Source organism: Photinus pyralis, unplaced genomic scaffold, assembly GCF_008802855.1.
Source record: "Photinus pyralis isolate 1611_PpyrPB1 unplaced genomic scaffold, Ppyr1.3 Ppyr1.4_LG2, whole genome shotgun sequence".
Taxonomy (NCBI): Eukaryota; Metazoa; Arthropoda; class Insecta; order Coleoptera; family Lampyridae; genus Photinus; species Photinus pyralis.
This window is the reverse complement of record NW_022170403.1, coordinates 44,625,474-44,648,539: the sequence shown is the minus strand read 5'-3', so window position 1 is coordinate 44,648,539 and position 23,066 is coordinate 44,625,474. Positions and strand designations below refer to the sequence as shown.

At 35.2% G+C, this 23,066-nt stretch overlaps 1 protein-coding gene across 2 annotated transcripts in view; it reads right to left on the bottom strand.

The window, feature by feature from the left end:
* Window positions 1–23,066, bottom strand: part of LOC116164627 (eye-specific diacylglycerol kinase-like) — a 60,949-nt gene that overhangs the window by 1,469 nt on the left and 36,414 nt on the right. Inside the window, exon 2 of one of the 2 annotated variants that reach the window (XM_031478828.1) lies at window positions 10,098–11,138. In XM_031478828.1, coding sequence (XP_031334688.1) covers window positions 10,098–11,086 — 989 coding nt within the window. In that variant the 5' untranslated portion in view covers window positions 11,087–11,138. Of the gene's footprint in view, window positions 1–9,974; window positions 11,139–23,066 lie in introns of those variants that run through there. The other variant, XM_031478827.1, reaches the window with a different exon arrangement.

Here is a 23,066-nt window from a genome sequence, read left to right as displayed (position 1 = left end):
AGTTACATTATGTTTTCAATATAATATGCAGAACAGCTGCGCTTTCCATTTGGCATTATAGTTTTTGGCATGATTTCGCTCCACTACAGGTGACAAGCCGGCTACCCGGCCGGCGCCGATATCAGCCAAGCAAGTGCGCTGCTAGGCGGACCGCGGACGCGCACGTGCTGCATATAGAAATATCATTTACTCGAAAACGGTAAGACCTATCACTAAAATTCTTTCACCAAAAACTTTTGGTGACTATCAGCTACAATTCGTACGATACATGTATAGAGATTCCTCAAATAATAAAAAAGTTTCTCGCAGAGTGAAGTTTACGCTTCTTAATAATCGATTTGTCGACTTTGATGACAATTATCATAATGTAGTTATATCATGTTTTCGATGTAATAGGCATAGTTAGAAGCGCTTACTATTTGGCATTATAGAACTGAAACAATTATAGCAATATCTCGTGCGGGAGCCGAGATATTCCAGGGTAAATCTCTAAAAACATAAATTTTTATGAAGACACTTTTGAGTGGTTTTTTGACTATAAAAAATGTCATGACCACCGGAAAATGTCGTAAAAGACCATTTCGGATACAGAATTACAATATCTACATACTCTACTAGGTCTGATCTTGTTATACCGTCAAAAATTTTTTTCCCATTTCTAGACGACTTTTTTGCCCGATTTCGCTCCACTAAATAGTACCTCAAAAATGTGGAATGGTGGATTACAATCATTATCATTAGGTCACTATGTATCAGAATGGTTTCGTTGGTTAGCAACGCATAATAAACCTTTGTTTCCATCTGCTATTTCTTAATGATTTCTGATAATGAACTAATGATAATGATTGTATAAACCCACCATGAATATCATACTAAATAAATCAATAAAGAAAATATGAATGAGTTTGCACTTGTTTTTGTGTAATATTGAAATTAAACATGCTCATAAATGCAAAAGGTGCAATAAATTATAAATAATACTTTATTTATCACAAAAAGGAATAAATTATGGGCACTATTCTGCAGTTTAAATTTTCAACGGACTCATAATGCAAAATCTTCAACATACGCGAAAATGATCAAGCATTGTGCGACTTAAAATCTTACAAATTTCTTCCTTTGCATTAGGTACCACGAAAACTCTGATCATAAAAATATCATTTGTTATTTTTCAATCGAATAAAGATCCTTTATCCCTTAATATCTTCAAAAAAAGAAATAGTTATTTATTATACAAGACCGTAAAGGAATGTTTTAACCTTCGAGTGAATCAACTTTCACAAGATCGTTAGTTTCCCTTTATCGACGTGTGTATACAAAATGTTATTTTACAGCAGAAGCCATAGAAATCATAATAAAACTTCTAAAAATTCTGTAGATAGTTAATTTAAACGCCCAAAATAGCAAGTTAGATTATCCCGTCGTTTCCGTGACAACAATATTGTATTCTGTTCGGAGTTTCATTTTATTTCGTGCTCCACGTCCCATTCTTAATGGGATGCACAATGATTTGTTTCACTTTATCTACCCTTGCGGTTAAAAAAACTTATCTTGCACATTCAAACCTATTAAAATGTCAATTTAACATCTGCAATAAAATAAAGTTCAATTACTATTATTCCCTGGCGTTGTATTATTTCGATTGACGTTCACCCATTTGTTCAATAAGTAAACCCTGATTCAGTTATTATCCCTTATAGATTCTAAAGTTTGATTCGGAAGTTCTGATTTGCTACCGAACCTAAACGTCCAATCTTGAAAAACCAACGATTATTTGCAATGAAATAATTTTACAGAAAAGCTACACCACCAATTTGTAATGCTTGTGAAAATTTGTTAAGCACACTGTCATTAAGTAGGATGCCTTACTTATTGTTCTTGTTCCTCAATCCTCGGTAATGTGTTTCCTTTGGGAAATAAACACCTGCTTGTGAGTTTAATGTTTATGAAGCGTAATTAGGTTGCGTACAAACAAATAAAGGAATGTAGTAAACTGGGGGAACATTGTAATTTTATAAAACCCGAGTAACACAAACTCTACTATTTGCATTATTGCCATAAGCTTTTAAATAATTCTCGACAATACTGTAATCACGAGCGAGGGAAATTATCTACAAATGTCACTAAAAAATGATAAAAGGTCAAAGTGTTTTATTCGTCGGCAGTCGTGACACTATAGGGACGTCCGAGGTGGGTTCCTCAAGCTCTTCCAGTGTCTTCAGCCATAGAACGTAATTTCAGTGTGGGTAAGGTGTTGATGAGGTATTTGATTTCAATAGAATGTTAAGTTTTCATGGATATTTGGTCTCAGACAAAGTTGTAAAACTGAAATTTGGTATCATCAACTCCTGGAAACTGTATTGTACTGTACTGTCTTTTCGGCAGTATTTCTATGTATATAGGTATAGTAATCCTGAAAATCATAGATCTATCGGGTTTTCCATATAAAAGGGGGATTTATTTTGTGGAGGAGTATATTTTCAAAAACTCAAATAATACATATATAGACCGATTGTATTAGGCTTATAGTCTCATATCAAATTTACTCCAAATTTTATGAACAGTAAAAAATGAATAGGTGATAGGTCACCCCATTTCAAATAATGAAGTGTGAGCCAAGTTCCCATATAACTAAAATACTTTAGCTGAAACGACCTCAATTATGAACGCTAAATCGTTTAGATAAAGGAATATAGGTAGGTACTGAAAAAAATAGGAAGCATCAATTCCAGTATCGGGAATTTTCATGAAATTGTTACAACTGTAATGATATTGCTTAGAAAAACTCCTTTGTTGGAGTTAGATGCATTTTAAAACAGAACCTTAACGAATCTATTTCAGATCAAAATATTGTGTACAAAATTCCCGTACGTTTCAACTCAGCCTTTACGAAAAAAAGTCTAATGAATGTTATCTAAAGTTGGAAATACAAGTAGTGTCAAGATTGAATAAATTATTTCTTCCACTTACATATTTAAAAGCTTCAGCAACATATGCATGCAGAAAGCACTGTTACAATCCCTAACGGAACATTCAATTGACGATTGACACAATCGGACACTAAAAAGGGGAAAGTATTCACGCGAACAATTTTTATTACAGTGTTTATTGAACTTAACGTGAGCGCTTGACATTGACATTGGTAGGTAGGTACTAAACGCGCATAATTGTCATGCAAATGGAAGCAGTAACGAGTCACAGTTTATTTCAGCAAAATTGTTTACCATTGGCCAATAGATTAAATACCAGGATCTTGTGGCAAATGACGAGGAAAATCGTTGTTCGAACATTGCTAGAGCACAGAAGATGAAAGAGAACGCCAAACTTCGTGGTACACTAACGAAAATCGGAATGTATAGCTTAAGAGTCCTCCACATTTGATTAAATTAAACCTATAGGTACACGTCCGGTACTACTTACAGAATATTTTCAAAAACTACATGATGGGATCTTAATAGTAATTCATAATACGGTTTCGAGTGTTTGAACTAATATATTGATGTGTTTATTTCGCCTGGCAGGATGAAATTTTCGGAAATATTAATTAAGATGGACAAGGGCGGTCTCCTTTTTGTGTAATTAACATTCATAATTAAATTTTATTAATTTGTCGTTGGTCTATGTAACGGCATGGGAATTATTTGTGCCATACTAGAAAGCGGTCAAGGTTGTTTTTGTTTAAATTTTTATTTTACTTAACGTAGAAATTTCCGGGAATGTTGTTTGGTTTTTATCTGTTATCAAATGTAAATGCTTAATTTAATTGACAGGTGTATGTGATTTATCGCCTTTTCTGTGTAGTTAAGAGAGATGAAATTTTATTTTTCCTAGAATTTAAGTTTGGATTTATCTCTTAATGTCTGATAACAAATTGATTTATAAAAATTAATCTACCTCAATTTTCTTGACCTAATAACGTACGTTGAGGGGATAGTCTTTGTTGTCAACTGTGTATGATTGGTTGTAATTTTTACTAACGGAAGAAGGGTTTCGTCTTAAATAGAACGTTAAGAGAAAAAGCGTCGCTTTTTATGCCAAGTTTAGGGCCAGAGTGCCACCAATTTAAAATTCGCTTTTAGCCACAGTCTACGCAGTATTACGTTTCATTAAAGATTTAAAATCAGTTAGTGTCATTCGTGTTAATTGTAAATTTTGTGTACTGTGTTCGGATACCTTTTGATTGGATATTACAGTTCCCGGACAAGTAATGTAAGTAGTCATAATTTTAGTCTATTTGTAATAATTGTTTGTGTTTTTGTACCTTTTTTGTGTTACGATTAAATCGTACTTTTATAACTTTCACATTAAGTTCCGCGTGTTTCATTCTAACGACTTCATTTCTAACTTACATGTGTTGCCCAAGGTCCATTTTAATTATTCAAAATTTTGCAGTTCAGTTTTTTAACCGCGATTATAATTTTTGTATTAAACTGTGACCTTAAACTCAGCCAACGTAAATTTTACACGAAATCTAAGATAGGTTTATTCTTTAGCCCTAGCTGATTTATTTTTATAGTGCGCACACACGACGAAAGGATGTTTATAACTCGTTTCGTTTATATGTAATATTTCCTTTCCGGATGAGTCTCTTAATTTATTCGTGCTTTTCCGAAACCAGGATTCCTTGTCTTATGTCCCAGGTATAGTGCACCATAGAGAAACGTCGATGTATTTTTTCACGAAGGATCCATGAGGCCTTTGAAATTAGCGTTCAAGCGACTCCACCTATGTGCTTTTGGCGTTAGGCAAGCACACTAACGTACGTTGAACGCTAACTTCAAATACATGTCTAAAAAATACATTAATTTTGCAGTTTGCAAATCTGAATCATGCTTCAGTTCCTAGCTAACATGCTACATCGCGGTCTGATCCGTAATGTCGAAATTAAATCTCTACTTGGAATTCTTCAGTTAACACCTCTGCCGCTCAGTCCCAAAAATCTCCCCGTGAGGATTCCTACTATCCATTCTCATCAACAACCACCCAGAGAATGGCGTCTTATAAATGAAAGATGGCCATATTTATTGCTGATTCGTTTTCTTCATTTCTGAACTACCAATTAAACAAAAGCTAGGGTAACAAATCCAATCTTACGTAGCACCAACATATGCCAGGTTGCATTTTCCACGGTACTGAAATGATCTCAGGCTTATTCAGTGGTTTAGAGGAGATAAGGCCTAACTAAGATATCCACTTTAGCTCTTGTTACAGCGACATCTCGTCTCCGGAACCCATTATAATAACAATGGTCTACAGAAATTAAAACACGCAGGAAGGACAATTCCAACAAATGCTTGAAGAATTATTCTTGAAATTCAACTAACCATGTAATTTATTGGAAAATAGGCCGTCTAAATTTAGACACCCTGTAAATTGACTACACATATGTAATGGCTAACCTGCTCTAACCTTTGAAATCCAAAAAATTTCAACTTTCCCGATCTCTACAAAACTCTAAAGATAAAACCCAATTTAGACCTACATACCATTACAAGGGTTAGTAACTCTACCTGGCCGGTAAAGCCAACAATGCACATAGACCTGGTCAAGCTATATTTTCAACAAAACAAAAAGAACTAAATCAGCACGATGGGATCGATAGAAGGCAGAGCGAAAGGGGGAGTTAATTTTATGTGCCCCAAATCTAAAAGAGTTTTATTGGGTACGGAGAGTTTCGTAAGATTGCACAATCCACTTTACTACACGCGAGGAGTTCCGTCAGTGACTCAGTGTAGTGTCCGAAAGGGAATAATCTTGAAATACCTTGGAGTGTCGATTCAGGGAGTTACAGGAAGGATTCGTAAGTTTCGACAACAACTCCTTAGTTGCAAATAACGTGAATGTGGCATGCATCCTAGATATCGATTGACTGAGACGATAAGAAGCTGTCAGAAGATACATGTATCGTACAAGGATGAGACAGATAGAACAATAGAAGAATTTATCAACACCAATGTAACCGTTAAATTAGTGCAACAAAAGTTTCGGTCTATGGGCACTGTAAAATGAACAAGCACATCTGCTACCCTCTAGCAGAGACACGTGTGAAACCATTATGGGTATTCCCTAAAACATCAAAATTGTATGCAATGTCATTAGATTCGTCTTGAACTTTCAGTAACCCCCTCCCCACTCCCCCTCTAAAAGCAGCGATAGTACTATTTGTAAATGTTTGTACATTGACTTCTCTTTTGATAAAACCACGTCACAGCTAACAAAGGAAAAGTATACATTTCCCACAATAGTTCATCGTCGAGATGTTTATTGAATTTCCTTTTTCACATCAAGTGGATCGAGAGAACTATTCTACGATGTCATGTGCGTGAAAGGAAACGTTTCCGTTAAATAACTACAACATTAAAGAGAACTAATTCTGTTTTATAGTACAGTAGCTGTAGCTGCTGGAAGTTTCCACTGACCATAATCTGACTCGTTTGCTGTTCGCTTCTAAATCAAATAGAAAACTCATTTCACTTATAGTATTAGCTTGCTTTGTAGAATTCGATCAATCGACATAAAATGTTATTGGAGGCGATAAATGGCAATTCAGTGCTTTGTTAGAAAATACCTTCTTTTGTCGACACCGGCAAGAAACCTTTCGAGCATCTCAAGTAAGCGCTAAATAATTAAAAAAAATAGTTCAGTAAATTTCAGTCGGACGGTCTTTTGTTTTAGTCGCATTTTCCTGACGCTTCGAATGAAAATTGTTTATTATAAACCGTCTCCCCATTTAAATTTTTAATTTAAACTTGAATTACTTAAATACCTGTAGATCTTTGGCATAATTCCTTCCATGCCGTCAGTAGGTACTAAATTCAAAGCATCTACAAACAAAAATATTCTCTATTTATACAAAGAGAAACGGTTTTTGAATGATAGTTTTCGAGTTCTACTATTATTGTTGTATTCTGCTTTTCTAGTTACAAATTATAACTGTGTGAATAACAATGCATGAAGTATGACTTTCTTTCGAAAATTGTAAAGTAATATCATTTCAGTTCTAACTTTTATCTTGACAACTTCAAAGGGAAATGTAAATGCCTTCTAATGTAAACGAAAAATTCAACTTTGACATGATGGATATGAATTTTGGATTAGCTTGTAATAAAATGATGACTAGTCTGCAATTGTCTGTTTGCCTTAAGGATACACTTTACTAAATTGTATCCCTTTCAAACCAATTTCTCACACGACGTTCTTTGCTCGTATAGAATTTAGCAAATTTAATTCGTTATTTAAAGGATTAGAGAGCACAAATTCATTAGAGCTCTAAAAATGATGTCACTAATTATGAAGAAACGTACGCATAGTATATCACCAAATGGCCTTCTGGAAACATAATTTAGATTAATTACCAACAAATGTCTTCATTTTATACACGAGGCTCCGACCATCTCAGGTTTTTAGAAAGAGATCTGAATGAGAAAACCCTCCATTTTGACTACAGAATAAGTTACGGTATAAAAGAACTCGAACCATGAAAAACGTAAGGTTCCATCATAAAAATGAAAGTGGAAACTTTCGCAGGTTAAATATAAAATTTAAATTGCGTTTTTATGAAATGATGAGCAAAGGTACATATTCAATTTACAAAATGGTTACCGGTAATACTCGAAATGGTGGAAAACGTAATTTAATTTTGATGACAAAGCTGCTAATTTGAATTCGATCTAATACATTGTGAATGATAACTGAAGAGGATAGCAAGATAATGTTCAATAACCAATAAGAATTTGATTGAGTCGTTTATTTTATCCTTATATTTTAAATTGCTTATCGCAGTGACTGCGCTTTGTTTCAATGGGTTTTTAATACATAATAAACTGCACCAATATAGACAACGAGCGACAAGGTCATTTGCAGTCGACGAGTATTGACAAAAATTTAATCATTGTCTACACAGAATTAGAAAATTCGAAATCGTTCGTGTTATCATGAGGTACACAATTATTATTTTATTTGACCACACTATACCTATACATATTATGATATTGGTAGCCCAGCTCTTCCTTAGATTGTGGGTTGTCGAACTGGAACTGTAATTATAATAATTATTCTCAAAACGGGATATTGTGTTTCAATTGTTAAAACGACGATTTCTTGTTAATCGGCTACCAGTATCGAAGTTTAGTTCCAACATCCCGTTCACCCTCAATTCGGGTTTGAAGTTTTGACTCCACCATCGGTAAGATCTCATTGGGCGTTACCACATTTTCGGTTCAGTTCCTTATTTCATTAGCACTTTCCGAAATTTGGATTTAAGATACTCTGTCTTTGGTGTATCGAAATCTCGATGCGGTTTTATTTTAACTTTTAAGCCTTTATGTAGATTATTAATAATTGTCCTACAATTGGAATCCAATTCTGTTGGGCAATAAGTCATATTATTATTATTATGAGCTTAATTGCATACAATAAAAGATCAATACACGTCCGCAATAACGAACATGGTTATATTTGGTACACAAAAAAGGAAATTAATTTTTCTACAAGCAGTACACTCCCGTAACTAACTGAAATTAAATTTACAGACTAAAGCGTTTTAACTTTTGAAATGGACCCTAATTGCTCGCTTCTATGACTTGAACCTTTTTTTTAATCGTAAGGGACCACGAAATAGTAGCAACGGTGGTCTTTCCGAATGGCTCCCATTATTTCTTTGTGGTTAATTACCACCCACAAAACGGGCGATAAATCATTCCCCCGCTTTTCCAAACACGCCAATTTTGAAAGTTCTGGCAACAAGCCTTTGATGCAGTTACATCTGATATGTGGAATCATACTGTACGTAGAGCATACCAACAAAATTATTTTAAATTAGTGGCACAGAGATGTGAAGTTTGATCGAGAAGATGTAGCCCCAATTAATTTGTAAGATGATTCAGATGAAAAATGATATTTGTGAAACGGATGATTCAGATTAATGTTTTCCGGTTTATTCAAATATCAACCTTGAAGTGAACTGGGAAACAGCGCCTGCGGTGTTGTAAAATTCATGGAGAGATTCGAAAGCAACGAGTCTTCGGTAAAGAGGCATTGGATCGACTTTTACCGGGACGAAAAGAGGAAGATCGGCGAACAAGTTAGACAAAATTTATGACCCTTATGTTTAACAACCAGACGGAATGATGCACATTGGTGTTTTTGTAAAATATACGACGTTTATAGAATCTTGAAATTCGTGACCTTATTTTTATTGTTACACAATTTGAAATAAATGTTTTATGGATTTTCTTTTGCTTTTGTTGTCTTTGGTAATTTAGTTCGTCTATGTATGTGTGGGCTATGTCCCAAAGAAGGTTTCCCTGACATCGTCTGGTTGTGCGTTTATCTCGTCTTTTCTTAGCAAAGATTGTGAGCCTTTTCCTTTTCCTTTTTTATGGAAAAAATATCCTTTAGGCCTAATCAACGCAAAATTAAACGAGCTTTAATTTGATACCCTTCCCATTAAAATAGGTCAACTGGTTATTTTTTTATTAATCTTTAAACTCGGGTGCACATACTTTTTGCGCCGACAGTAAAACATTTTTTGGTGAATAGAAGTCGTTGATGTAATGGGTACCCTACCCACAATGCAGCACTGTGTGTATGGCTGCCTCTCTTCCATTGGATTGCATGATGCTATATAAACGTACTTACTGATAAACCGATGACTTACTGCAAACTAAGGAAAATCCTACTAGGTATATAAGAATTATTGCACTGGGTAGTATTACGAAAAGTTCATTATTCAGACTGCTAAATAATGAACATATGTAGTATCTCGAGTTTAATGTGAGAAGGAAAAATTGAAATTATAAAAGAATGTAATGAAACTCATTTTATCTTCAAGCCGAAACTAAGCAGTTTTACGTTTTTTAACCAATCCAATTTATTCATCGCAAAAATCGTACTAGTAACGTGACGTAAAAAAGAGTAAAGAGTAGTAATAACGACACTATGTACAGAATTTTCCACGAAGTGAAGTCTTTTTCTTTTCTCTCGATTGCATGCAGTTGTAAAATAATAGTAGAATAAATGCGTACGACATATAAAGCATTCATGTGGTACGTAATCCGGTGCCAGATAAACATGCTACAACGTGACATCAAACATACCCTCTAGGTTCGGCTACAGTAGTATTAGGCGGTGCAGCCATCGCCAAGGCCTTGTACCGAGCTTGTTCGTCCGTAGGAAGCACAATATCAACCGATCTCGAACGTAACGCAACATTAGGTCCAACCGGAACTTCTAAACTAACTCCCGAGTGTTGCAATTCTTCCGTTTTACCTTGCGATACTTTCGAAAAACAAGAATCCACTGAAGCGGCACGATCTCGTTTCAAATCAGGTACTTGTAAGTAAATATCACGAACTACTACACCGGGAATGGTGGCGGTATCACCTTCTGATAGCGCGCCTTCGGAAGTTCCATCCGAAATAGGTTCCGATGGAACATCGGACATGTTTTCTAGTGAGTTTCCTGTGGGTTCTCCAAAGAAAGCCTCTTGTCGTTGTATTGATTTTCTGCGCGCTGGTGTTGGTGGCGTGGGCTCGTCTTCCGCAAGAAAGCATTCTATTACCGGCGATGTTGGAAGTGGTGGAGGAGATTGGATGGGGGGTGCAAGGAAATTTGGTGATAGTGTAACCGTAATGGAACATTCGGGCAAAACGGGATCTTCTTCTGGTTCGCTCGACGATGTATCGCTTATGCTGAAGGAACGATAGTCTAACGAGTCTGCTATTGGCTCTTCTAATGATTTTCGTTTATTATACTCCTCAAGACAAATACAATGGACACAATTTGGACCCCTAGTACTGGACGACCGTCGCCGCTGAAAGCGGCGTAGCGGTACCTCCAAATAATTTCCGGATTCTTCGCTCCCTCCAGAGTCAACACTCTTGGAACGTGTTCCGGGGAATTGTATTGGAACGCGTAAAAAAGAATTTGGGTCTGGTGATTGACCTCCATCTTGCAGCCTTTTGGCTTGAATTTCATCGAAGGATGCTGATCGAATTTGTTTTGGTACCTCAAGGCTACTTTGTGTTTTCATTTCATTACCAGTTGGTGTGCGCGACCGCTTGAATGTGGTCCGCAACCGCTGCATGTCTAGCGCGGTCGCTGGCCGCCCCTTGCCCGTTCCTCACTCATTCTGTAAACTATAAGAAAAATGGTTATAGATGGTAATTTATATTGTTGCATACTGCATTATTATTACTTGACTTTTGCAGTACTATATAAAGTGTTATTGCTATATGGTGGCTTTGGGCAGAAACTAATTATAAACTTTTGATCAATATACTCGTATTACGAAAATAAGTAAATCAGTCTACTTAGTTTTCCAATTCTTTGCAATTTTGTATTTGATGACTTAATAATTGGTTGTGTTGGAAAGACAAGTAGTAGATAGGCGATTTAGACTATGATGCTATATTCTCTAAGAGAAATTTCAATATATTGTTTGTATAAAATATAGGTTACGAACATATTTGAGATCGGTGTCTGTATTAAAATTTATTTTTAAATATTACTAAAATTTCTTCCAATAAGACGGTGATCACTCACTCTGAGAAATACATCAATATTCTATCTATATCAGCTCTAGGCACTCTTCCCCTCGTATTCGCAAGGCGATGCAAAAGCGCTACAATTTTTATCAATAAGAAGAGTGTGTAAAAATAAGTATAAAAGCAAAGGAGATATTCAAGGCACTGAAACCTTTACCTACAATTTATAAAGGTTGAGATATTGAAAGCTCGTACATAATTGTCGCTATAAATGATAAACGGATTCTTCTTTGAAACAGAAGATTAAAAGCATCTTGATTAAGTATCTCCTTGTACCCTTTTAAATATCTACATTATACTTCAGCTGATGCTGTTAGACAATCTTTTATACAAAGTTTTATAAATGTAGCCATAGTGTAAGAATAGAATTACACTAAGATGTAGCCAAAGCACTCGATGATGTCTAAAAAAAGTCGTATTGCACCGTTTGTTTTTGGATTGTATACAAAAGTGCTCTGTAAATATTTTAAACTTGATACTTTGTGACTATTCCTGCGCATCCCGATTTGTATAATCGATTTATCATTACAAATGAACGTGCATATGCACAATGTTCTTGTTTTAATTGATGTCAGTCACTAAAGTCATTTCAACTGAATATGACCAATTGAAACCACCAAACAAAACAGAGAGTTTGCCAAGATTACCAAGTTTATAAAACTTGGACATGCTGTTTTTAGGGACCAGTAGTTCTGCTGTACGTGATTTATCTAAGAAGAATTCCTTGCGTCGGTATAAACGAGTCCCAAAACAATTGGAAATGTTTGACCCAGATAAATACTCAACTACGCTTCAAAAATATTCGTACACGATATTTGAATCGTTACAACACCCTAAACAGTTAGAAGATCCCCACCTTTTGTTTATGCATAAATACACTCTCACTCTCACTTGGTCTCGCACGGACCCATGCTCTGTGAGATTGTTAGTGAATTTCTTTCTGGGGTAGTTTACCCCGGCCACAGAGGGCTGCCAGAAATGACTTTTAATATTCGGTCGGTATAGATGATAATAGGATGGGTAAAGGATAATTTACATTTCCTCATTCTTATGTAGTGTTACATGAGCATTTTATTTTGTTATCCATTAGGTACTACTATACACGCTTAAGGTTAAAGAATAAAACGAAAACGCAGCTTATCGACTACATTGTGTCACTGTCACAATTTCTCCCATTGCACAAAAGGTTCTGTTATGATGTAAGAGCCATTAGAATTTTTCAGTGATAATTTAGAGAAAGCTTCTTTTTCAGAAGGATGTTGGAAAACTACACAATATTGTTGAGAGCATGATAAATGATCGGTATATTTCATCGAACTATTTCTTTAACACCTACTATAACAAGTGGTCGCTTTAGCCATTTTCAAAAATTTGATTTTGAGTTTGTATTTTGGTGAAGCTAAGAAAGTGTACACATGTACCGCTTCATAGCGAGCATGAACGAATGTACGTCTAGATATAAAAAGCGATAACAAGATGTGCATTATGAGATAAGCATCGGCTAGACCGTGTCTGCGGAGACTTTAGACAGAGACGAGCTTAGCCTTTCAAGGAGTTCGCAAGTATTATTTTGGTGTGAGAATTTTTTTATTTTCGCTGCTACTTTTTTTCTATCGTATCGTTAAGAAACTCCTTTTGATAAAAAAGTGCCAACTGCCTGCAAGACTTAATTTTACATTAAAAATTGAAAGTCCTATTTGCCACAAGGCCCTCAGTTTCGAATTGGAGACGCACTCTTCAAATAGAAACAAGATTAAATAAAACTGAATTAAACTCATTGTGATAAACATAAAAGATTTTTTCGCATCGCTAACAGTAACTAGTGGTTAAAAGTAAGTGTACAAAGTTGAGTAACACATTTGGGCACTGTCTTGTGCGATAAATGACATTTTGTATACACAATTTAAACACAGTTAGTTGATACTTTACTTACATTTACTTACAAAAAAAGCTTACCTAATTGGCCTAAATTAAATACCGACACAGAGGAACATTGCCATTTTATTTCTGTGTGTAGTCACGATTTCGAATATTACTTTCGCGAAATTGAAGCCGGTTTGTTTGGATTCATCATGCCAAAGATAAACTTACCGAAGCGGTGCAGGAAGTTCGGCTGTCCACTACAGGAGCGATCTATTTCTACATTTCTAAGTGAAGCTAACTTCTCAAAGAGAGATAATATCAATTCCTTACCAGAAACGGTTATTATCCACGCCAATTACTGTGTTATTTAAATTTTTTTGATGTGTATAGAAGTAGTGGTCTATTATTTTTAGAAATTTTCATAAACGAACTTTGAAGTAATTTTGATATTCCCAAAGAAACTGACCTGTGCCAATTATTTGCAGAAACAGATATTGTATGGTATTTAGTGATAAAAGTCAAATCCATTTTATTTATTTATTTATTTATTTATTTATTCATTCCAAACAGGCGTACGCCTAATTACATGAAATGTAAACTAACTTAAACAATTGAGAAAGCCTAAAATCAAACTGTACTATTGTATGTCACTATATTGCAGAGTCCCAAGGAGTTTTAATTAGACGAATAGTAGACGATAACAAGTTTTGAAAATTTTTTAAACGGCAACGATAAATCAAGATCAATTATTGACGTTAGCAACTGATTCAACAAACGCAACATAGCTAAGAGGGGTGAGTGGAAGCGAAAAGTAGTCGTCGGAATGTGGAACATATCAGTTGAACGTGTCGTCCTTAGGAACTTTAAGAGTCATTAAGGATAGCAGATAGCTTTGGTCCACTAGATTATTCCATAGTTTATGACCAAACTGTACCAAAGTTATGCTTCTGCGATTAGCAAGACTTTGTATTTCAAATTCATGCCTGAGATCTGCAGATCTAACATTAAATTCGGGGTAGGTGTTATTTTTTTTTAAATATAGGAATCTTAGAAATCTATTTTGAACTTTTTCGATGCGTTTTATTTGGTAAAGTGTATGGGGATGCCAAACTACGGATGCATACTCTAGCCTGGGTCTGACCAGCGTGAAGTACAAGATTTTTAACGTACGAATGCATTTAAAATTAGCAGATTGTCTAAGAACAAAACATTTTGTAAGCGCTAGTAGCAATGTTTTCAATGTGTTTATTAACGTTGAGAGAAGAATCATACACAACACCAAGGTCTTTGATAGATTCCACTCGTTTTAGTTTTGTTCCAAACATTCGTAATCGAATCTTATATTGATTCTGGTGCGAAATATAGATAAAACTAGGCATTTGGAGATATTTAGTGGAAGTTTATTGTTAAGGCTCCACTTAAGTAGACGGTCTATGTCCTTTTGAAGGAGGTTACAATCCTCAACAGAGACGAGCTCAGAATAGATTTTTAAGTCATCTGCGAACATAAGTGAGTTTGAGGTAATTATGGACATACGCAAATCGTTAATAAAGATCAAAAACAACAGTGGTCCTAGGTTGGACCCTTGAGGTACACCTGAATTGGCCTCAAACTTTCCTGAAGTATTACCATCAAATTTTACTTTGAAGGTGCGATTTTTTAGATATGAAGCAAAAAAATTTAGCCAATGGAGAGTTAGTCCATGTAAATACAGTTTTCCCAGTAACAAATCGTGGTCCACTTTGTCGAAAGCTTTGGTAAAATCTGTATAGATCACGTCAACTTGTTGTTTGAAGTCTAGAGATTCCTGGACGTGATTAGTGAAAGTTAATAGGTTTGTTAAAGTAGATTTGTGGGACACGAACCCGTGTTGGGAATCATCTAACGAAGGTTTTATATGAATAAACAGTTTTGTATGCAATATTAGTTCAAAAAGTTTAGCGGGCGCTGAAAGTATTGCTATAGGTCGGTAGTTTTCAACCAATTTCTTATTCCCGGATTTGTGAATTGGTACGACAATCGATTCCTTCCACATATCGGGAAAGGTTTTCGTCTTAATTGCTAGATTGTATATATGAAGTAGTGGTTTTTCGAGCCATTCTGAAGAACCTCCTACTATATATGGAGGAAACATGTCATTACCCGCTGCTTTTTTTGGTTTTAATTTTTTAATAGCATTTCTGAAGTCTTCTGCTGTAATTTTATTTAGTGTGAACATATTGTTCGAGATAACTTTACGGTCATTCGGAAAGTTGGTTGCATAAATGCTTTTATCATTGCAATAGACCGAGTTAAAATACTGGCCAAAGGAGTCAGGAGCAACTGAATGTATGTTACAATCCGATTTCCTTTGCTGCTTGGTTATTTTGGTTCAGTGATCGGCAATTTTACATTAAGTTGAGTACCATTCCTTTGGTTGGCTTAAAATTTCGCGTAGCATTAAGGGACCGTGTATTTTAAAACAGAAGAATGTACCAGTAATTCGTTATATGGTACAGATAAAATATTTAGATAAGGATAAAATTTAGCATGGACGTGATCACGAGATGGGAATAACAATGTTCTTTTTGTATTTTAATTGTTTATGAAATCAGCTAATATTTTACACATACAAGCGTGTAAAGAATTTGATAGTTTTTGCTTAACTAAATATAGCCAATCAGCTAGGTAATGAATATGAAAATTGTTCATTACAGAGGTAGAGGTTCAATTTTATTTTATACAAGTGAGGTCTTCGACCCTTCTTCATGTAACGAAGCTAAACTAATCACACAAGATAAATGCCTTTAGAAATAACCGCATGTGACATAAATTCAGCAAATTAAGCACACAATTTATATTTTGATTTTGTGAATTTCCATCTAGGTAGTAGTGTAGAATAAATTGGTAATAATCCCATAAATTTATTCCATTTAACATTGTTCAAAATACGGCATTCAAGCGTTGTCGAATTCGTTTTTTGTTGATAAATAGTTTCACTCTGGCAACTGTTTTTAAACAAAATTGTTGATAGCTTTCCTCACACTGAACATATATTACTGTCCAAAATAAAGAATGACAACTTAAGTGCTTTCATTCAGTGCACATGCAAACATTTACATTAAGTCATAAGGAATAGAAAAGCTTCCCTGGTTTCCATATTAACACTAGCCCTGGGTGAGTTAATTCACTAAACCTCCGAGAAAATACACTCTCTAAAATTTCCGAGCATTGTACATTAGTCTCAACTTTAGGCATTATGTAGGTATTATATGGCTAAAGCTGTGAATTTCATGCAATTCGGTTCATAACATACAGTGATGTCAAAAGGGCCTTCCTTATTTTTTGCCCTACATTGCCAATTCAAGAACTCCGCTCTAAACATTTGATAAAGAATCCACCTGCAAAATTTCGTCGTAATCGGTCCACTCGTTTTCTTGATATCGTGCGAACGGACGGACAGACAGCAAAATTTTAAACTCGCTAGGAGCTTGTTAATAATGCATCGAAAGAATTCCAAAAGATACTTTGCTAAGAATTCCCCCTGCCTGGAAAAATCTACTGATAGCCTCATTGACATGCCATTAGATTCACGGGGCAGAATCAATCTTTAAGGCATTAACAAATTGAGACTGAGATCTGCATAAGAATAGTACACACTGAGTGTGTTCTTCTAATGCTGACATTTGTTCTGCATTTTTGAATGCCTATTGGGCCATAATTCTATGAGTAGATATTTCGAGGTAAAGGGTTGTCTAGCAAAATGAGCTTGAGCTCCTTCGATGTATACTTCCCCTTATTCTGATGTTAGCTTAAGGATTTAGTCCTCCATGCATACGTTATATTATGACTTATGACTATTTCTACGTTTCTACACTAAGTGCGTTGTTATTACAATCATTACATTTCGGATTTAAATGTTCTTTCCGCACTCCTATTGTCATGGAATCTTTATAGGCTTTGTTTTTCTGCTACTTCACGGAGGTATTAGCTAAAAGGTTCATCAGTTGCTGTTTCCTGAATGTCCATAAACACTTTAGTGTTTTTAAAATTGATGTTTATGATACTAATAGCGCCGCGTTAGATCATTTGACGGAGTTTTGCGGGGTAAGTTAGTAAGGGTCCGTTTATCCAGGCCATCACTATAGAACGACTTCCAGGGAGGTAGTGTGGCAAGCACTACACTCCATAGCCACCCATTATTGTCCTTGGGTGAACCCTAGGTCCGGTATACATTTGTGTTGTAAGCAGGAAATGGTTTCATGTTAAAATTCGGACGAAATTAGGAAGAGAATGCCTCTCTACCGTATTACGAATAAAGCAAAATGCGAGTATGGATTAGATGCGTAGGTAATTTAAACTATAGTCACGTTACCGAAAAACGAAGAATACAAACAAACGCGGAACCGCGTAGGAAATCAGAAAGTTTTTATCTCTTGCAAATTAATGTTCAGTTTACTTAGGAGGCAAACTCGCAGTTCACCTATGTATATCTCCTACATAAAGTACGAACGTCAGGGAAGTCTTATAAATTTATAGTCTTTTACCACCTTTACTCGTTAAATAAAATATTTCTATCAAGTGCTCCCTATAAAAACTCAATTAAAATCGTGTTCGGAATTTTACCCCACAAACATAACGTCATTTGGTTTGATGCTCAACTGAACGATTATACTGCAGGTAAATATAGAAGTTTGCATTTGAAATAAAATGGAAAAATTATTACTCAATTAAAATCATAATACTACAAAAACGCCCTCGGCAATAAAATTTTATCGAGTAACCATTCCCGCAAATAAATTTGGATGAAAATAGAATATGAATTACAATGCTAATGTTAAATAGCAGCCACGAGCATTACAATATTGTTGACGTTATCCATTAACTGTAAACACAAGCGTTAGCATTGTATAGTAGGTTGTGTAGTTTTGCCGAATTTTGCTCCGTAAACACGACGAAGATAATCTAGAATAAACCCCTAAAGAGGATCTAAAAATGCGGCGGAGCACCTCGGTTTGACCCTACGGAGTCCATGGATTTGACCCATTTTCAATAGGCTTGTTACATGTGGCGTATAGGTCAACTGTGCAAAGTTTGAACCGAATAGGTTCAAGCGTTTTGCAGAGCTAGAGAGGCGTGACCCCACGAAGTAATTGGATTTGACCCATTTTCAATGGGCTTGTTAGATATGGCATGTAGGTCAACTGTGCCAAGTTTAAACCGAATCGGTTCAAGCGTGTGGTAGTTATCGTGTTCACGGATGGACAGACGGAAACCAACCAACTCCCCTATAAAACATCGCTTTGCTCTGCCATTTAATAATAATTTATGTTATAAGCTGTTTAAAGCTACGGGTTGTCCACTAGTGGTGGTTTTCTACTAACATCGTTTAAACATTTTGACGATTTACTGGAATGGGCAACTTGTATACTTGTATATTATTACACTTTTAAACGTGCGCAAACTACAGGGCGTTTCAAAAAGAATCATCCGATTTTAAAAATTTATTGCTATTCATCTATAAGTCCGATTTGATAGAACAATGTACTGTTAGTAAGAGGAAGCTCTCGAGTTTCGCGTGGTTTCCGCTAGGTAGCAGTAGCGCGCTTCTGTCAACGCCCAGCTCAGTTATTGTCAAAATGGCGTCTAAACAAATTATAAACCTACAAAATCGGATGATTCTTTTTGAAACGCCCTGTATAATAAGCATTCTGGTTAGTTCCCTCATGTGTTCCATATTTACACTGTCACGCATATTAATTAAAATTGACAATGTGATGACGACTGAATTAGTGTCAACCAGTCCCTTTCCCATAAAATGTTAAATTACGTCATTTTGATTTAGTAATTTGACAAAACGGAAACTTTCTGTTGAATCAACTCAATTTACCAACTCCAAAACTTAGCTTTTAAGAAGTTACACTACCATGTGCTTGACCCTGCTCCGAATTTTATATTGTGCCTACATGTTTTCATTTCATCGAAAAGTTGCGCGAAAGCGCTTGTATTTGGGAACAATAACAAAACTGTTATTTGTAAAATGTGTTTTATTGATTGTATTTTTACATTGTGTCAGTCTATGTAAATTAATTAACGTTTGCATGCATTTAAAAACCAATACAAGCGGTAATTGGTTGGAATCTATTTATGTAGGTAGTTTAAAACGTTGTTTTAGTCTCTTTGTTTTAGTACGAGCTTTGTTTTAATTATGCATAATGGATAAAATACCCAAATCGTATAGCTTAATTTTTAACGTAACGAAAATTGAATTAAGTTTATTATTTCATATACAGTTAGCATTCGTATAGTGTACTAGTATTAATTATCACTCGCATATACACAATTTTAAACAGAGTGGTCTATTTATTACTTCGACATTGAAATTGGAACTGTGAAACGCAATTCGATTTGCTTACATAGTGCTCTAGAATGTTCTCGAACAAAACACGTCATATTTCCCGAGAAGAATGCGTCACATTGTGAAGAAAATCTGAAAAAGGAAAAGATAATTTACATGTAGAGTAAACGCCTATAATAGCAAACTTATTGATCTGTAAGGAATTGGGTTCTCTTCCAGGCTCTGGCCACTTGGGCAACTTTCCATTGAACTGTAAAGATTCCTGTCCGTAAAATGCTGTTCGAGATTAGCAGGGTTAGTCTGATTGCTTTGAGAAGCAGCTCCTTCAGTATTCGCCCAGTGATAAAGTCATAGCCAGGAGATTTTTTTGTAGTTGACTCTTGTAGCGACAGCAACTAAACGTCCAATAAACGGTTGCAGGAATGGTGCGTGAGAAAGGTGTAAAAAAATGTGACTACACAAAAGGTGATTAGTTCAAACATTTATCGAAGTTATAATGTATTTTTTTCTTAGGGATCAGGAGATCATACATAATAATTTATCGAAGTGTTATAAATGCTCAAGCCTTTTGGGATTCAATAGCAAGGGGGGTGATAGCCATGAAGAAAAATGATATAGGCAAATTCGTACAGCTTATTGCATTTCTAAAGAGGAAATCTGAAGGTTACAAGGCCACAAAATCAAGCATATTACAAAGAAGAATGTAACCTTGCTTCTCCAAAAAGTTGAATATGCACAATCTTTATTAACTCGGTTATTAATTAAGGTAAATTACTGCTAATTGTGAATGTATAGGTACCTATTTCACCTAATGAAATTATTTTTTGATAGCTTTAATTGTGGGGCTTACTGGTGCATCTAGGAAGGAATAACTAACCTATTTGCTGTATGAGACTCTTAAAGATTACGCTTATACCAAATACAAAAACTAACTCTCGCGTGAATTTGTAATAATTTCTAGAAATATTTATTGGATTAATTTGGTGGAAATGATTCGAAAATATGCGGTCCGCTGACCTGGTCATTTTACTCACGGAATATATTGTATATTGTTGTGTTCACTGCTCCGTAGGTCAGAAAGACCGTACAGCAAAAATCTAGCCAACTCTTTGCCTTTATTTATTATCACGGCACAAAACTTTACCCCAGTACAAAGAGGATATTCGACTTTGCTCTCAGTTAACTGTTAACTTCTAACAGATAGTGGGTCAAAGCCAATACCTTAAACTCCAAAGTGAACTGCAACATTTTGAATAATTAAAATGGACCTTGAGCAAGAATCCAATAAAAACACAGGTAAATTAGAAATGAAGTCGTTAGAATGAAACACACGGAAAGCTACTATCTGTCCGGGAATTGTAATATCCAATCAAAAGGTATCCGTACACAGTACACAAAAATTACAATTGTCAATCAACACAAATGACATTTTAGACTAACGACATTGAGTAATCGCAGCCTCTTCTCTTCGGGTAGACAAGGAAGTTTTAAAAAAAAACTCAACTTCAAACTGAGGCATGTTGAAAACACACTTATGGGGGCGCCGACAAACACCTCTCCTTGCAGCACCTTTGATGGCCAAAGCTTCAAAACGTAGAACAATAATTAGCCGCGAATTCGGCTTCCGGCTTCACAAACGAAACGTCTTCAATCTGCAATCACATATTGGACGAATAAATCTTTCGATACTGGCCGTGCCTTCAAAACAAATAATCAACGATGGAATTCGCAAGAAGCAAATAAATTCTTCAACGAAACGTAACTCGATGCTGAAAAAAGCTGATTTCAAAATCTTCAACGAAACGTAGATCCGCTCTCAACGTGGTAAAAAGCTGATTTAAATTCTTCAACGGAACGTTATTAGGCCAAGAAAATATAGGTAGATTAATTTTCCTAACTCAATTTGTTATCAGACATTAAGAGATAAATCCAAACTTAAATTCTAGGAAAAATAAAATTTCATCTCTATTAACTACACAGAAAAGGTGATAAATCACATCTACCAGTCAATTAAATTAAGCATTTACATTTGATGACAGATCAAGACCCAACAATTCCCGGAACTTTTTAGGTTTAAAGAAAATATACACAAAAACAACCTTGACCGCACAGGAAGCAGAGTACATTCAACGGAACGTTACACTGACCACAGCTTCGTCACTTCTTGAAAACACAGGAGCGGGCATGGGATTTGGAAATCAAATTCTGTAGTTAATGGGTTTATTGATAAATCCATTGAAAATAAAAATGCATCAAAATTATCGGAGAGAGAAATGTGGAAACGGACCTCTCCTACAGCAATAAGAAAATGTTGCAAAACAAGACGTGAATTAATGACATTACCTAACTAAAATCACATATTATATAACATACGTATGCTAAACTACTATGTATTTACTAACCTGTAGTAATGAATAATGTGTGTTATGTTTGTGGGAACATTTACCTTCACTTAAAGCATAATATACGAACATTCTAATGATAACATCAACACAAACCTCAGATATTTAAACACATCGTGAATCTAATGGAATCATAGATTGCCTGTTCAAATTCAACGTATGTATACACCTACTAAGTAACAACTCCTCGGGATGGCAATTCATTATTTGTTTACTGTAAATCAATCCTGCCGTTAAATGTTATGCTGATGATGGTCCTGTGTTATAATTATATTCAGTTTGGCGTGCTTAATGAAGTTGAATGCATGCTCCATTTAGACGGATCATATACCAACAGTGTGGGGGTCAGGATAATATGGATAGAATTCTCTACCTTGTCAAACGTATTAAAATAGCTTCTGCAAAGAGAGAATTTTCGATAGACCTTATAGGAAGTAATTTGAAACTTCCAATAAGGAAACTTGCCAGAAATTCGTTTCCGATTTTTGCAATTAGGGATATCTACAGAAGCAATCAGAAACATCAATGAACAGATTTCAGAGAAAAAAGTTAACCCTCGCTATCTGGAAACGGAAAATTCAATTAAGTACTTATTATTTTATTAAACTGTGAACAGTAGAGTTAAATAACGTTGCGTATATGAGGATATATTCGTTTTATGACGATCCGCCATAAAATCTTGTAAAGGATTTAACGATTACACGTATATGCGCTTAAATTCAGTACGGCAACAAAAGGAGATTTAGAAGAGGAGTTCTTTGTAATACAACTTTGTATAGTTATCAAATGACATTTCCTTTTAAATTAGTTTTATTCTTGTTCAAATATAGATTCTTCTTCATTGTTGCTTTCACTTCGAATCTAACCTGCTTTATAATTAGTAATTTTGGTAATAACAGGAAAATTGCGGGTTTCAGC